This window comes from Anomalospiza imberbis, chromosome 13, assembly GCF_031753505.1.
Source record: "Anomalospiza imberbis isolate Cuckoo-Finch-1a 21T00152 chromosome 13, ASM3175350v1, whole genome shotgun sequence".
Lineage (NCBI taxonomy): Eukaryota > Metazoa > Chordata > Aves > Passeriformes > Viduidae > Anomalospiza > Anomalospiza imberbis.
In genome coordinates, this window is record NC_089693.1 from 15,016,176 (window position 1) to 15,033,894 (window position 17,719).

The 17,719-nt window shown below is 37.9% G+C and overlaps 1 protein-coding gene across 19 annotated transcripts in view; it reads left to right on the top strand.

Annotated features, from left to right (window-relative positions):
- TJP1 (tight junction protein 1) overlaps positions 1-17,719 on the top strand; it is a 206,846-nt gene that overhangs the window by 172,927 nt on the left and 16,200 nt on the right. For 16 of the 19 annotated variants that reach the window (XM_068204130.1, XM_068204133.1, XM_068204127.1 and 13 more), the window contains 14 exons: positions 767-935; positions 1,293-1,437; positions 7,078-7,214; positions 9,619-9,724; positions 10,553-10,703; positions 11,225-11,333; positions 11,965-12,184; positions 12,589-12,773; positions 12,906-13,001; positions 13,400-13,482; positions 14,505-14,715; positions 15,251-15,351; positions 16,297-16,650; positions 17,064-17,315. In XM_068204130.1, coding sequence (XP_068060231.1) covers positions 767-935; positions 1,293-1,437; positions 7,078-7,214; positions 9,619-9,724; positions 10,553-10,703; positions 11,225-11,333; positions 11,965-12,184; positions 12,589-12,773; positions 12,906-13,001; positions 13,400-13,482; positions 14,505-14,715; positions 15,251-15,351; positions 16,297-16,650; positions 17,064-17,315 — 2,319 coding nt within the window. The remainder of the gene's footprint in view (positions 1-766; positions 936-1,292; positions 1,438-7,077; positions 7,215-9,618; positions 9,725-10,552; positions 10,704-11,224; positions 11,334-11,964; positions 12,185-12,588; positions 12,774-12,905; positions 13,002-13,399; positions 13,483-14,504; positions 14,716-15,250; positions 15,352-16,296; positions 16,651-17,063; positions 17,316-17,719) is intronic. The other 3 variants (XM_068204126.1, XM_068204141.1, XM_068204128.1) reach the window with 1 other exon arrangement.

Here is a 17,719-nt window from a genome sequence, read left to right on the forward strand (position 1 = left end):
CAAATTTAATATGAATCAACTTCCCTAAGGAAACGAAAATTACCAAGCCTTTTTGGTGTTATTCCCAAAGTGTTATTCAGACAAATAATGCCCACTGTAAATACATAATAAAGACTATTGGAAAAGGTATGAAGCTTTGCTTAGTTATAAGTAACATGTTGTGGAGCTGTGCTATTGTGCAACACTAAAATTTGCCTTCAGACTAATTTTTTTGTTTGGTTGGGTTGTTTTTTTTTTTTTTTAGAAATAAATATACCCAGGGGTTATTTTTTTTGTGTCCCATCCCTGGCAGTGTCCAAGGCAAGTGGATGGGACTTTAAGCATCCTGGTCTAGTGGGAGGTGTCCCTGCCCATGCCAAGGTAGTTGGAACTGGATGGTCTTTGAGGTCCCTGCCAGCTGAGGCCATTCTATGATTTTTAATTCTTAGTAACAATTTTTATTTCAAGATAGTGTTGTGGATACGTTGGTACAGAAAAATGGACCATTCTTTGCTCTGTTGAGTATAGCAGTGCTGGTTCAAAAAACATAACTAATCTTTTACAAGTTTTGTATTAGTGCTAGAAGCTTTGACTTCAAAAGTTGAAAATTTTCTATATTATGCAATATTTTGGATGAGCCCAATGCTCTTCCATTGTATTATGGTAATTTGATAAATACTTTAACTACTTCTGAATATCATCAGATAGAACACCCTCCTTTTGCTGGAGATTCACTGGGGTTTTTTTAGTAAGTTTATATCTCTTCTTTTTCCCCGCTCTATTCCAGATAAATGGCACAGTGACGGAAAATATGTCCTTAGCAGATGCCAAAACATTAATAGAAAGGTCAAAAGGCAAATTGAAGATGGTTGTTCAGCGAGATGAACGAGCCACACTGTTGAATGTCCCTGATCTTTCTGACAGTATTCATTCTGCTAATGCTTCAGAAAGAGATGGTGAGTATGAGAACTTGATTTCTAAAAAGGAAAGAACTCCCTGTGTTGTCAAGATATGAAATACTTAAGTGGGATGAGAGGGTGGGGAGGAGAAGAGTTAGGAGTAAGATGGTAATATGGGTAAATTTTTGTTTGAATGTGGTTGAAATCCACTCCTTCAAAAACCGTGGAGAAAAAGATTCAGTCCCTGTTCTTGTGGCTGTTCTTTCAGGAATATTAAGTTTGTTTTTGTGTAATAATAAGCATAGATTTAGCATCTTCATAAAAATTCTCTGCAAAAGCTTATTCCCATTTAAGCAGGTCATGCCACCATTTAAATTACAATCATTTCATGAAAAAACAACTTTTATTTAACAGACATTTCAGAAATTCAGTCGCTGGCATCAGATCATTCCAACCGATCACATGACAGGCCCCGCCGCAGTCGTTCACGATCTCCTGACCAGAGGTCAGAGCCTTCAGACCATTCCAGACATTCTCCACAGCAGCCCAGCAACGGCAGGTGATGGCAGCATTGTATTATTTTTAAATCAACTCTTTAATGTAACATATAAGTTGTAGGAGTGCTTAGATTTATATGGTGTAACAAATTTGAAGCAGAACTATGGAGGCAGTAATATGCCATTCTTTGTCTCAAGAGATGCAGATAATAATAATCTGAATATTTTAGACTTGAGGAGAAACTGAACCTTTCTTTAGTGTTACATCTTTTTTAAACATAATCATAGAGCATGGTTGTATGAATGACAATGTAAATTTGATAGCAATATATGTTACTGAAAAATGTGTAGTTGTATTTTGGTTTTAGAAAGCAGTTAGCTGCAAGTAGGTTTTGAGATGACCTGTAGCACAGCTCCTGTTGCATGTCCAGCCTGGGTAAACTTGCTGAAGTCTTGCTGTGTTTAGGCATGGGGTTATCTTTTGTTTCTGAATACCTTTAGTTCCTGCAAAACAAGGTGTATTGCACACCAGGTTTAGCTTTTACACTCCATTTTTAATATGTGAACTTGGTAATGGAACACTGATTATAATTCTTCAGTACATAAGTCTAATTTTATCAGAATTCAGAGACAAGTAATGTACTGTATGGTTTGGAATTTTTTTCTCCGGAAATACGAAACTTTAGTCCCAAATAACAAATCTGCCCAGTTTTGCATTTCCACAGTTTGGAAACAGACATTCTGATTTACTGAAATAGCATTTCAGTGTTGGATTTCAAATCCTATTAAATATTTGAAAGAGAAAAGTTTCTTTTTTGACTGCTCATAATATGATGGAGCAGAAATTAGAATTGATCTGTGCAAATTTCAAATTCAGAGCCTCCATCTGAAGATTTTTAGATGCTGCTCAAAAACTCTGAAAAAACAAATTACCACTGGCCAGTTCATGAAAGATATGCCTGATTGCTTATTAATAAAATTGGTTTGCCAAGGAGAAAATAACACACCTTCAAGGCTTTTAGAATCTTTTAAAGATCGATACAACTGCAAGAGAGATTGTACCTGCATGTACACCTGCTTGGGGTTATGGGTTACAGACATTCTTGCTTCTTTTGTGTACATTGTTCAGAGGGACCACAAGGCATGAAAGTTTGTTTTCATGGAAGACACCTAAAAACAGGGTCCCAGAGGTAGGGCTTTGATTGTGAAGGTTGTGAGATCTCCGTTATATTTCAAAACTGTAGGTCTTGACATGCATTTCTAGTGCAGCCTGATAGGGCTTGTGGAGGGAGGAACAAAAAAAAAATCTATCAGAACTGTAACTCTGACTTAGCCTAGTGTTAGTGCTTTCCTGTCCTATTGCAGTGGCTTAGGTAGATGGTCACTTCCTCCCTGTAGACCAAACTGTTGGAAGAATCAAATCTTCCCCGAGAGGGAGCTTTGAAGTTATCTCAACTCTGAATGCATCCGTTATATCTTCTGTATGAGCTAGAGCTGCTTTGGCATGGCTTGACTTCCTTTGCGACATGTCCCTTCCAAGATCAGAAAATCTGGGCCCTGAGCCATGTAAGGAAAAACATGTTGAGAGCAACTTCTCCTTGAAATGGTTGTTTGTGCAAGTTTAAATCTACTGTAAGATCAAATTAGTTATTAACTACTTATTCTTTTTTTTTTTGGTGGAAAATCTGGAGGAAGAAAAAGGCTTGAGAAAGGGCTGAGGAAAAAATGTGCAAAAAGTCTTCCAACTAAGCTTAAGGAGCATGTTAAAAATGTATTGAAGATAATGAGTCTTTATTTAGACGCTGTTCTGCCAAGTGTTTGTATGTTAATGAGGAGGGAAGTTCCAGGGGAATCCTTAGTCCTTGCATACTAGCTTAAGTACAGACTGATATTTCTTCCTTTGCACCAGAGTACAGAAATCTGCTTACAGATCTGCCTCAGTATTGCTTTGGGGTCTGGCAGGGTCTTCAGTGTTGTCCACTTTTCAGTATTCTTCACTGGTATGTACATCAGGCTGCTTGCAAGGTTCCTGGATATGAGTTTCCATATTGCTGTTTGATCATTGTGTAAAGCATTCAATAGTGCTTTAGTTTTCTTTAGTCTAAAGAAAGTTCACAGGCGTGTCTTGAACAGTCTTCTAAAAACTCAAATTCTTAAACATTTTTCTTTACTTACTAACAGAAAGGGCTAATTTTGCTTTGAATAATTTATGAAGAGTTGTACTTAAAAAGGTAGAATGAGCAAAAGAGGTCTCTGAGGCTAAGCTGGAGAGTACCAGGTACCAGATACCTCAGGAAAAGTATCACATAAACCTATCTTAGCTATCTGGTCTTAGTGCTGGCACTAAGAAGCTGTTGAGCTGGGTAAACTTTTGGTGTGACCCATCCTAAAGATTGGCCTTTAAAGCCGGGTGCTGCCATACCCCCCAGATGATATCTCTGGGCTGCCCTTAATTAATTGAAAGAATTCCTGCTTGGGAACTCTGTCTTCTATGCTGACTTCCTCACCTAGATATTCTAATGGCAAAAACATCCTCTGATGTGTTTAACACTTCAGCCTCAGAGCAAGAAAGATTTGGAAGCTTGAAGAAATCACCGTAGAGATCATCATTTTTTGTGGAAGGATGAGGCTGATTTCTGTAATACCATTGTCAATTTATATGTAGGATGAGAAATTGGTTGTTCTGTCCATTTTCAAAACAAGCTGAAAAACTAGAAGATAAGATAAAAATCAGCCCTATTTTGAATGTCTTTAGGAAGATGCTACTTTGCTCTTACTCTTCTTATGCTAAAGAGTTTGAGATATGCTAAAACCACATTTGGGAAGAGCCTGCAATTTCACATTTTCCATAATTTTCTGTTGAGTCAAATGTGTGTTGCAGGTCATCTCTTGTTCTGCAGTAATAGCACTAACATGTAGCTGATTGTATTTTGTAATTTTAAAATGCTTCTGGTAAGCACGCTTTGAAAAAATGTCAGGGAGAGGAAGTGAGGTAAAGGTGGCCCTGACACAGCACAGATGTTAAACAATAGTGTCACAGTGTACACAGGGAACAACACTTTTGTCTCTTGGGAAGTGCAGCTGTCAGTTTTTAACAAGTTTCTCTCACCTGGAACCAGTGGTGGCATCAAGTTGTTTCCTGTATCATCTTTTAAGGTGAAATATTCAGGGCTTACTGGACAGTTTAAGCAAAGTCAAGGAAAGAAATCGACTCCCCTGCTTTTCTGTTGCTTCCTTTTTGTTTTACCAGCTTTTTCCCATTTAAAATTTCATGTCTTAGCTAGAGTAGACCTGACCTTTTGCAGGCTTTTGAGTTGACAGGGTGTATTTGCCTGCACACCTAGCAGCAGCCCATGAGCCTGTGGCTTCAGATACTCACCTGACTATTTTTTGCTGTGCCCTCAGTCTCTGTATTTTAGTTACTGTTCTTGAGAGCTTCCACATTTGCATTCTCTTGATGTGTACAGGAATCAAAGCAGCATAAAATTACACTGGTTTTGGACTACGTGGAGGAAATATAAAATTAATTTTTTTTGTGTAGTAACTATAGTATTTTTTGCTTTATTTTTAAAGCAAAACAGATAGTCTTACTTTAGAATAATGCTACTTTCAAATGTTAGGAGATGCTTGGAAACAGGTATAGAGGGCTCATGCGGAAATTTACTGTACTGTCTTATTAACTGGTACTCATTACCCAGAAATCTTTGGGGAGTGGAAATAGTTGCAGCTTACAACACTACAGAACTTCTTTGTTTCTAGGACACTTAGCATGCATTTAAATAGCTAAATGTATGTATCTGTTTTTAATAAGCCAGGAACTATTTTCAAGGGAATGACCAGTTCAGTCATGTTTTAGTCTGGTACCGTCTAGCTTATGCACCTAAACTGAAAATCCAAGAAAGGAATAAGAAAACCTCTATCAGTGATGTTTAGGAATGAAGTAAAAAGATAAATGCTTTTTATTTTGTTAGACAGAGAGGTTTTAGCATCCTTTTAATCAGCTGTGGGAGCCTCCAAAAGGGACTCTATCCGGATAAAAAGAGGCATAAATAGGGATTTTAAATAAGCGACTGTGCTTGTTTTTATCAATGACTTACAACAAGATGGTTGTTTATAATGCAGGAGTGTTTCTCTTCACAGTTTGTTGTGGTGATTGGAGTCCTTTTCTGTATTCTGTTTAGCTGCCTTCGGGCACATGGTTTTAAAACTGGCACAGGAATGCACTGAGAAGTTGTAGTATGTCTTGGCTGAATAGCTAAGCATGGTTTCTCATAATTTAGACTTCATTTTGCTTTAGGAAAGCACATTCTCCTTGTTTTGATTTTTGTAATTTTCTTTTATTCTTTACTGCATGTCTTGGATGAGCAGACTTGCTGGAATCTCTTTTCTGAAGTCATATTTCTAGCTCTTGAAGCATTATTTCTGATTAGGATCTTAACAGTCTTAGCTCTATATGATGGGGATCTGATCCATTTGTGCTTTATGGGCAGCAGTGCTCATTATTACCCAGTAGCACCATCTAGCTGTTAGTAGTGCAGAACTTCTCTCTTTTTTCCCTCCTAGTACCGACCTCTCCTTTATGAGAGCAGATGGGCTTGCACCTACTGACCAAGCCATTGTTATCCTTGAGAAAATACCTTTTTCCCCCCCTTCTTGGCAAGTCAGTCTGCTGTTATATGAAAGGCTATTTCTGTCTTATTTCAAATATTCTTTAAATCCTTGCTTATTTGCCAACTCTCAAGAAGAAAAACTTATTTTTCTAGCTCATTATTAATATTCATCTGTTCCAACCCTATTAAATTATTTAGTGTTCATCAGATAGCAGTGTAGTGGTTAACATTTCAACATGCAGCACATGTTCAGTTCTGCTGTGGTACAGCTGGCAGCTGTAGCTCAATACAGCAATACAAGAATACCTGATCTTTTGCACTCAAAGAATAGAAATTACATTCTGTAGAATTTTCCTTGCTTTCATCATTTAAAAACAGGAACTTTCTTTAACTTGCCCTAAATTCCTTCAGTTTGTGCTCCAGTTGTGTGGAAATGCATAAGAAGCAACAAATTGTCTTTTGACTGAAATGCATGGATGAGAGTCACTCCCCTCTTGTCATAGCTGTGAATTGAAGGCCTTATCCTCTCTGAGGAGATGAGAAATGAGGAACATATTTATGTGGGCCTTGGCAGGGCTTTGCAAGAGTAAAAGGTGCCACCACCAGCAGCACTTGACACACAAAGGAGCAGATAAATTAGCTTGGTCACAGCAAAGCCTAAGAATTAAGTCTAAAAATCCATGTTTTCTATAGATAGGGGTGAGGAAAAACTGTTGTAATGGATTTTCTTCTTTCTTCCCTTTGCTTCTCAATTCTTTATATAGCTATCAATATACAGCATGTGTGTGTGACCTGTGTGCTTGAAGCAGAGAGCTTGAAGCTTTACAGTCTGTGTCCCATGTGCTGCTGCTCTCTTAACTGCCGTAACTAGGGAAGTCCTTTGTTAACATGCTATTAGGGACAAAACAGTAGGATTTGGAAATGATAAAAACGATTAATAATGGGATAGTCTAAGAACAAAAGCTTCCTGAACAGTAATGGTGATACCTTACCCTCATCCTGATGAATGGAAGTATTTATTCTTTAGTCTTAGCAGACTGAGATCATAGAAACAGTTCTGTATGCAGAGTGGAATCTTTTTTTCTAATATAGTCATCGAAGCAGAGAAGATGAGAGAATAACTAAACCAGGAGCTGTCTCTACACCTGTAAAGAATGCAGATGATATTTCTAAAGCTGTGGAAGAGGTGACAGTTGAAAGAACTGAAAAACAAACTCCGCCACTCCCAGGTAAAAATATTCAAATATATTAATTATGTGTGTTGTTGAGAATGGATGACCAGTAAAGACTTAATGCTCTTGCATATTTTTAGAATGACTTTTAAGTCTTAAAACATACCAAGTCCTAATTATTTTTACAAACAGTCTTTGTAACCATAATCTCATTTATATCATAAGCGTTTTGGTCCTGAAAACCTAAGTTGTGGGGTCTGTCATTATATAGGGGTCAGATTTCAGTGTTTAGAGTTGTAGTTATAAGTGATGGTTGTAAAGAGTTTTGTACTGATTTCTCAGAGAAGGTTAAAATCTGTCGTTTCTTTTCTGAGTGTTCAGCAGTAAATGAGTTCTTATGGGTTACTGTAGCAGACCATATTTATAACAATGATGTATTTAAGCCTGTTTAGAGCTACTGTTCCCAAGATACAACTCAAAACACTCCAAAATGCTTTGTTCATGTAGCACTTAACTACAGTCAAGGACGAAGAAGGCAGGTTAACAAGTGCAGCTAATCAAGCCAGAACAAAATCTCTTTCCTTTTTCCCAAAAGGAAAGGATAAGCTAAATGGCAGCAGATAAAAGCCAGATGGTGTAAAAAAGGAAAAAAAAGGAAAGCAAACAAAACAAAAGATGATATGGGACACTGTTCCGGGCAGGCTGGCACTTACAAGATTTTTGTTTACAGAATGAGGCATTTCAGTGAAATTACAAGTGGAGAAGGGAGATGTGCAGATGGTTTAGAGGGAGCTGTTACTGAAAGGCTGGGTGCAATGAGAGAAAGCACATTGAAGCTTGAAAATATTTGAGGACCTAAGGGATGAGCAGTGACACTTCTGCATATAGTAGTCAGTAGATTAGTGAAGAACTGGAAGGGTTGTCTGATGTTGATAGATTCTGAAAGATCTTGAAAATAAGAACAGTAAGTTTTCTGGTACAGCAGACATTATTAAAAAGATGGACATAAGAGGTGACCTTTTACAGCAGTGTTATGAAGAGAGGTAAGTGAAGTAATTTATATTTGCCAAGATAGAAAAGGATGTGGTAGTGAGATCAGAAAGATGAATTCTGCATTTTTGTAAGGTACTGAAGATTAATAATAGGCATAATACCAATCCAGTCAGATAGGCAACCCTTAAGATGGTTCTTAATCCAAAATAATGTACTGGTAATTGGTCTGAGGGGCTAGCAAACCAGAGATAGTGTGGGGGTTTTGTTGGTTGGTGGGGCAGGAGAAATGTTCTATTCTTGCATGAATGGGAAGAGGCACATGGAAACACTTAGTTTGGGTGGGAGGAGTTGTAGGCCAGTACATAAAGCTAATATTTAAATTAATGTCTGCAGATAAAATTCACTTGCCCAAGAGAAACTGAAATATAGTGTAGCAAAGGGCATAATCCTTTAATAGCCTCACAAAAGCTCTAGGGAAATGAGGATCCTTCCAGGACTGTAATGAACATGTTAGAGAAGTGGCTGGCAGGATCTGTGATGGTTTGCTGCTTAGACTAGGGGCAAGGGTAAGATGACTGTCCTAGTTGATTGTGTCAAGAATCAGGGTGGGAGGAAAGTATTTGTTGGGACGGATCATCAGAAGCTTAGCTTAGGAAACGTTGACTAGAGACTTAGAGGAAAACACTATGTTATTGTATGGGAGGGATCAGAGTCACATTAGAAAAAGGCATAATTACCCAATTGTTGCCTGAAATTCCCAATTTCAAACTAGTCTGTTCAGTGATTGGAAAGGAAGATGGTCCAACTGTTGGCAAGATCACGAATATTAGACTAGTTCAAAGTCAGCCTTGTTTGAAATCAAATATTTTCCTGTGTGCAAAAATGAGCCTATAAATCCTTGTAACATGACCAGGTCTTTATCAGAGAGGAGCCCTTACTAGTGCTCATTGCTGAGGGAAGCCTGCAGTGGCAGTTTCCTCACAGGAACTCCAGAGAAGCTCTGCAGCAAAGCCATAGTAAGTGCATAGCTCTAAGGACCACCAGCTGGACCTTAAGGCATGTATGGTAGATTGAGGTTTTATGGCATTTTCATTTCAAAAATTGAATTCTGGAGTGAAGAGAACCAATGGAAAACAAAGATGTTAGGTCAGAAAAATCAAGGTTAGAAACAGAAGGATTGAAAGTGGTCTTGAGAGCATGAAGCCTTCTAGTTCTTGTCCTTTTGAAGTGCTCAGAGTACTTAATGAAGTGCAAAGGAAGTTTGGGAATATTTACTGATGTAGTAGTTAGGCCAGTAATCTGAATGGCATGATGAGAGTATTTTCTAGTATTTTACTTTAAGTGAGTCTAAGTGGGGTGGAGGGAAGGCTACTGAAGAAGTCATTAACTAAATCTTAACTAAGTTAAACTTCACATTTTCATCTTTAAATGACCAAATGGACATTGGAAATCTTTGGTATTTTAATAGAACCAAAGCCAGTGTATGCACAAGGAGGACAGCCAGATGTGGATTTACCAGTCAGTCCATCTGATGGTCCTTTACCCAATTCAACCCATGAAGATGGAATGCTTCGGTAATGTATCTCTGAACTCTGTTTGAACCTGCCTGGTTCTTAAGCAAACCAAACTTTTATCCAGGGTAGTCAATAACCCCTCTCTGTGCTCTGGTATCATGCCCAGTATTCTGTCCTGACCCTTCTGTTCACAAATAATAGGATGAAACATGAGATTTATTCCTGAGCCTTGTTGGCACTTATACTGGGTTATATACCATTTTAAAGTCTATTCATTTCTATGGAAATGAGTCCTTAAAATAATGAACAAGTGAAAAGGATTTGCTGGGTTTGTCTCTCCCTGGGCACTCTCACTCCTCCTTTCCTGTCCCCATGTCCAAAGAGAGGAAAGTTACTGTAGTATATTCTTTACCTTTCATAGTAATTGGAGAGCAGTGAATAAAGGTTACTGCAGAATTGTGCAATGTCCCAGCATGGAAATAAGGCTATTTCAACTGGGCTCTCCTTTATGGGCATTAGTGGACATGAAAATAGATTCTAGTTTGGTTTGACCTCAAATTAATCTTGATCTCTTCAGAGCCAAAATAGATCTGTGTGCCAGCACAGCTCTTTAAAAGGAAGAATGTTTTTGGAAGAGAGTGTCAGTGTCTCACATAAACACTGAGTGTAAGACAAACAAACCATACTAAACATGTACGTGCAGGTGGGTTTTTTGGAGTGCTGCTATTAAGCATGTTGTAATGCTGCAGTTGATAAACAGTTAATGGTATGTATAGCAAAATATCCACTAATTGACTAACGAGCAGATTACTTCTTTGCATGTTTCAAATTTACCAGGACATTTTGGGCTATTATTACCAATAAGTGGAATATTTTTTAAATTTTTAGGCCAAGCATGAAACTTGTAAAATTCAGAAAAGGAGATAGTGTGGGCTTGCGGCTAGCAGGTGGCAATGATGTTGGCATATTTGTAGCTGGTGTTCTGGAAGACAGCCCTGCAGCAAAAGAAGGATTAGAGGAAGGGGACCAGATTCTCAGGGTATGTCAAAACTGTTAACGTTACAAATGTTTTGTTGTACCAAAGTAGGTTTTCTTTCTGTAGGATTGACTATTTTGCCTTTGTAGTTCATACAGTTTTTTCTGTATGTATTTTTTAGATGATTTACTAGGAACAAAATCTCTTTTTACTGTACTGTTGCTAGGAAGGTTAGTAAGTTTTCTTACATTAAATCTTGTAGACTAATTCAGTTTATCAAGTTGTTTGATTTCATGGTGAGTGACTAAGTTGTCAGAGTGCTCTGTGGGCTACTGATGTATATAGGTACTCCATAATGAGTATAAAATAAACAGCTACCTATTATCCTGGAAGCTGTGCTTTTACTGAGAAATAAAGTGGGACTCTTTAGACGTACAAGAGGCGTCTTGAGATATGTGCACTTGGTATGTATGAAATTGAGTAAGAAAAAGATCACAGCAATAGATTCAGATTTTCTATTATATAATTAAATCTCTGTAATAATGTCATATGCTAAATCAGAATTATTGCTTCATTGATACCAGGTAAATAATGTAGACTTCACAAATATCATCAGAGAAGAAGCTGTCCTTTTTTTGCTTGATCTTCCTAAAGGGGAAGAAGTCACCATTTTGGCACAGAAGAAAAAAGATGGTAAATATTTGTATACTGGAAATGATGTAGTAGACTGCTTAGAACAGCATTAAAAAGCCTAGTGAACAATAACTAACTGCTGGCTTGCAGGAAATTGGCACCTTAAACTATTAAGTCCTTTTGGCTTTGAGACAGGAGGCCATTACAAGTGGAGTAGAGACAGATATGGTGCCAGTATACACACACCCACACCTTCCTAAACAAACAAACAAAATCCCAAACAAAAATTTCCTCTTCAGAATAACCCCTACCACCTATGTAATGTCTTGCATTATCCTTGGAGGAAGTAGAAGAGTCAGTTGTAGTTATGCCATTGAAAATGAGTGGTTATGCTGATGTGTTTGTACATACAAACTTCTTTTCTCAAGATGAATTCCTTCCAGGGCGAATGAAGTAAGCTTGCACTTTGATCAAATTTTTGACTATAAAAGTATGTTAGTAGAGTTTACTGTAAATAGTTATGGTGCTTGAAATAGAGCAGCTCTGAGACATTAAGGCTTCTTGAATAATGTACGTTTAGAACAAGGAGAATTAAGGGGAGGCATTGCTTTGTGTAATTCTTGTGAGCATTATAACATCACTTGAACTTATGTAACACTTGATATTTTGGGATTTCTTTTCCTTCTTTCAGTTTATCGTCGCATTGTTGAGTCTGATGTAGGGGATTCTTTCTATATCAGAACTCATTTTGAATATGAGAAGGAATCTCCTTATGGACTAAGTTTCAATAAAGGTGAAGTGTTCCGGGTGGTGGACACTCTGTACAATGGCAAACTGGGTTCATGGCTGGCCATTCGAATTGGGAAGAATCATAAGGAAGTGGAAAGAGGTATCATACCTAACAAAAACAGGTATGATCTTGCAATAGTTAAATTACTGTTTCAAACCCACAGTTTTAAATGGCGTCTGTATAATGAATGACTGGACTTCCTTGAACGACACAAGTTTATAGAGTTGGCTCAGTAAGAAAAAGTGACAAAGTGTAGAACATACTGAAGTAAAATATCTGTGGATTTGCTTTTGACTTTGCACAGTCCACGAATAAACTTTCTTTTCAATATAAGTGAGTACAAGGTTATAGTAAGTTTTAGAAATGTGATACCAGGTTCAGTAGTTGTCTTGTAGTTCATTAGTTCATAATACAACAAAAGCTTGGTTCAGCAGTGGCAGTGTTTTTTTGAGAATGTAAGCTTGCCTAGTCAGGCATTACTTCAGAAGTTGACTTTGTGGTAACTGGGATTTGTTGTCACCTTAGAGCTGAGCAGCTGGCTAGTGTACAGTACACACTTCCAAAGACAGCAGGAGGAGATCGAGCAGACTTTTGGAGATTCCGAGGCTTGCGGAGCTCAAAAAGAAATCTCCGGAAAAGCAGAGAAGATCTTTCTGCCCAACCTGTTCAGACAAAGTTTCCTGCCTATGAAAGAGTTGTTCTTCGGGAAGGTATGGCTTTACTCTTACTTTACATTACAGGTTTGTGTGGTTTGGTTTGGAAAAGCCAGTTTAGTTATATGTATCTTGCATTTGGTTTAAGCAATCGCTATATCTTGACTTTTCTTTTTCCTTCAATTCTAGCTGGGTTTCTCAGACCTGTAACCATTTTTGGTCCAATAGCTGATGTTGCACGGGAGAAACTTGCTAGAGAAGAACCAGATATCTTCCAAATTGCAAGTAGGTGTGAGATCAGGTTTTTCTGGAGTTAGGAAATGGCTTTCTTTGGCTAGATTGTTTCTACATTATTACTTTAGTTAATGTATTTAACAAGACGTTGATAATGTAAAGGAACAGACTAAATGTAAGTTCCTTCTACTACATTGCTGCTGATAATTCTCTGAAGACATATTAGTTCTATTTATAGCCACCTCAAATTTCATTTTAGTTCTGTACCTTATCCTGTTTCCAAGTGCTTTTGTAAAGATGTGATTTTTATGGCCATAATGGTGGGTAGACTTTCATGTATGATATGTAATTGACAGCTTGAGCTATGAAATGGTTTGTTTTATCTTAATAAGGGAATGTAGAATATGTTGTAAACTTACAATAGATTTTTACTGTGTCCTCTTTACCAGAAAGTGAACCAAGAGATGCTGGTACTGACCAACGTAGTTCTGGCATTATTCGTCTCCACACTATAAAGCAGATCATTGATAGAGTAAGTCTTCTATTGTCGCTGGACTTTTAACACAAGAAAAGTAGAACTGATAGCATGAAGTAAAGTGTTGGGTGTTTTAAATGTAGAATGGTAACTTACTGCGCTTGCTTAAAAAATAGCTTTCTCATCTCTCTATAGGTTAATAAGAAAAACCCTACCACCCTTCTTCTCTCTATTAATAACCGCAGCCTGGATGTGCTTCTAGGCTTTGTTCCAGAGGCTGTTGTCCTCTCTCCATTAAGGCTCTTTTAAGCTGTATCCTCTTTCATTTAAAGCCATGGTGTGACATTATAGCTAGAAATGGTCAGTTTATTTATTGAGTTGTTAGTTTTGCCCCACCCCAGTGTACAAATTGATCACTTGACATAATTATTTTGTGTGAGGACTAAGAAAGGGTTCTTCCATCTCCCTTTCTTAATATCCTTAAAACCTCTACAATTAGTGCATTATATGAGGCTCACCTATTTATTTCCTTACTTAAAAACAAACTGGAAGATTTTCAGATGCTGAAGTATGAGAGGGAAAAAAGCTATTACAGCAGCAAAGTCAGCATGCTTCATGCTGTGTGCCTGATTGCATTGAATGAAAGCTGGCCAAGTTCTGCATTCACAGTGATATTTTTTTGTAAAAAGGGAAGATGGAAATGTGTAATGGGACTATATCTTGTGTTTCAGTCTTTGGTTTTTTCCTATTTACAGAATACTGATAGGAAACTGCTTCTTTTTATTTCAGTGTCTGCTTACTTTGAGGAGATATTTTAAAAATAGAATTAAATGTAAAAAATCCTAGAGTTATACAGTGGTCCTGCAGTTCAAAATGTATATGCCTATTTAGGCTTGTATTGGAATTGGTTTGGTTTTTATTATTTTGTTAATTCAAATAAGAGAACGATTTAAATCAATACTTTGAAACAGTGAATTCTCTAAAGTTAATACAAAGTCAGTTTGTGGAGTATGTTAAAAAAATTTCATCTAGGACAAAAATGATTCGCTTTCTTGCCTCTGTCCTTCTTGTCACTGCAGGACAAACATGCTTTATTAGATGTCACTCCCAATGCAGTGGACCGTCTGAATTATGCCCAGTGGTATCCAATTGTAGTGTTCCTAAATCCTGATTCTAAGCAGGGAGTAAAGACCATGAGAATGAGGTTGTGCCCAGAATCACGAAAAAGTGCCAGGAAGCTGTATGAAAGAGCTCACAAGCTCCGCAAAAATAATCACCACCTCTTCACAAGTAAGTAATTAGACTGGATTAGAATTTCTGAGAGGAAAGGGAAGGAAAGATGAGAGAAGCTTCTACCTCCAGAATTTTCTGTAAATGGAGCAGGTCAAGCAGTGACAGACTTGCTCAGGCTTCGCCATTCAATAACCAGTAGTTAATTGGTGTGTGCATCATTTGCACATGACTGCTCAAACGTAAAGCAATGTGAAACATCAAAATGACATTTCTAATAGATCTTGTGGCTTTGCAGGATCATCAGCCAAAATCAAAACTTAAATAAATAGGAAAATGATGTAACTTTATTGTTTTAGTCTGGCTAAACTCAAGCCTCTCTTTATTCTAAGCTACTGTTAATTCAGTGTTTCCTGTGGGATAAAACATCCCAAATCTCATCAGGCCTTAAGGTTGCTGTGGATACTACTTTACATTACTGTTTAAATCTCATAGTTTTAACCTACCAGTTTATATTGCTTTTATTACTCATGGTACAGATCCTTCTTGTAGTTCTGCAGAAGTCATAAGTCAAACTAATCTGCTGTACTTCTAGCTACCATTAACTTGAATTCAATGAATGAAGGATGGTATGGAGCTCTTAAGGAAGCAATTCAGCAACAACAGAACCAACTTGTGTGGGTTTCAGAAGGAAAGGTAAGAAATAATATCTGGGGGAAAATGGCAAAACAGTAATCGTGAGAGGTTTTCTGTGAAGATCTAAAGCAGTAATGCCTCCTAGCTGTGTGAGCTGCTCAAAACTGTTTTGTCACTGCATTAGAACGCCTACTCTGTTAATGAGAGCTGTACAGTTTGTCCTTATGCACGTAGCAGTGTTGTAAGGGAGCATTTGCTTCTTATCATTGTTAACTGGAGGATATAGTAATGCTGTGAAGATTTTGCAGGGTTTGGATGGGTTTTTGTCAAAGAACTTCTGGGAATTTCACTGCATGGGTTCTCAGGGCTGAGATTGCCTGATGATGGAATGTGTTTTTCATTATTATAAAAGCAAGTGGCATATTCATGTTCTTACTGACCTTTCTGAGAAGAGTTGTGAGAAAGCACATGCTAAATCACAAGTTAGTATTCTGTGTTCCCCACTAAATCTCCACTTACCTTCTTGAGCTGCATGTTGCTCTATGCACATTAGATCCATCCTCTTGAAGAACTATTCACTATCAAGTGAAGTGCCAGCTAAAAGTAAGCAAATGATGAATCAGCTATTGTTGCGGGTTTCTTCATTACATCTGGTTTAGACCTTAGCTCCTTATATGTACCTGCAAAGTAATGATTCTGATATGAAAAACCACTTTAAAGTGCAGCTCTGTATTTTTCCAAGCACTTTGATATCTGTGGACATTGCACTATCCCCTTACTCGGACAGTCATCTGATCCCTTAGTAAAATGACTCAAAGAGCTAGGCTGCAGATAGGTCTTTTAGGTCTAAGCTTAACATATTCAGTGATGGAAACCTGATTTCTTGTCCCCTGTGATGATATTGATAGTGAATTTGATAAAACTCCCATGTTCTACCTTGCAAGAGAAGGGGTGTTCTTTAGGAGGTATTTCAATAAATGTGTACCCTAATTTTGTTTGCCACAGGCAGATGGTGCTACAAGTGATGATCTTGATTTACACGATGACCGCCTTTCTTACCTCTCCGCTCCCGGCAGTGAGTATTCCATGTACAGCACAGACAGCAGACACACGTCTGACTATGAAGACACAGACACAGAAGGGGGTGCTTATACTGATCAAGAACTGGATGAAACTCTGAATGATGAGGTTGGGACTCCTCCAGAATCTGCTATTACACGCTCCTCTGAACCTGTTCGAGAGGATTCTTCTGGAATGCATCATGAGACTCAGACTTACCCTGCTTATGCATCTCAAGCTCAGCCACAGCCAAATCCAAGAATAGACTCTTCAGGATTTAAAACAACTACTACTCAGCCGGTAAGAAAGTCATTTTATACACTGACCACAATGCACTTACTTCAGGTTGCAAGTTCTCTTGAGTAAGAAATGTCCATTTATATTCCGCTTACCAGTGTTGTGTGTACATACAAGAATCTGTCAACAGCAACAGTACATTACAGTGAATTGGAGGATCAGCTTGCCCTGCCTGTTTTAGCGACTCATTGACAGGAGGGGGATTGAAGTACCATTCTACTATGATTAAATGTTTTGCTTTTATAATCCTCAACCTAATGAATTGCTGGAAGTGCTAGTGCATGGTACTATCAGTACATTTCATTCTACATGTAGCTGCATTGGTCAGAGCATCACTTAAATTATTTTAATATAAATCAAAAAGTCATACATTGATTCAATAGCAGTATATTTAAAATATTTTAAACACTTCACAGAAAGCAGAAGCCTCACCTGCAGTCCCTTACCTTTCCCCGTCGCCTGAATCAAACCCTGCAACCTCATCAGCCTCTGCAGTAAATGCTAATGTAAACCTAACTAATGTCAGACTGGAGGAGCCTACTGCAGCTCCTTACAACTCTTACCAACCACAAGCGGGCCCCTTAAGAGCACCGAGTACTGAGGGAGCTCATGTAGTACTAAGAGACCAAGAGCCATCATCCTTATCGCCGCATATAGATCCAGCAAAGGTACCTGTGCCACACTGTTGTGCTGATTTCCTGCTGTACATCAAGCTAGCACATTATCTTTGTTTTGCCCTTATTTGAAGAATTCCTTCTAATTTTTTTTCTTCTAAGAGAATCATGCAGGTTACAAAAACCAGTTCATCTGAATTGCTAAGCATCATGTAATGTTTTGTGTGCATGGCTTCAAACTCTATCCTTTTCACTCCTCAAAAATACAACTTTTTTAGAAAGGCTGCTTTCTGTATTTTGATTTTACTTTGACTTCCTTAGTTTGTCAACGTTCTCCTGTTAATGAGGCCTCAAGAAAAATCTTATTTCCCTAAAATTTAAATCATGCCGAATCATTGATCATGAAATTGAGTCCAGTTTGTTGAGTGACTTTACTTCTTCAGCAATGCTAGAACTAT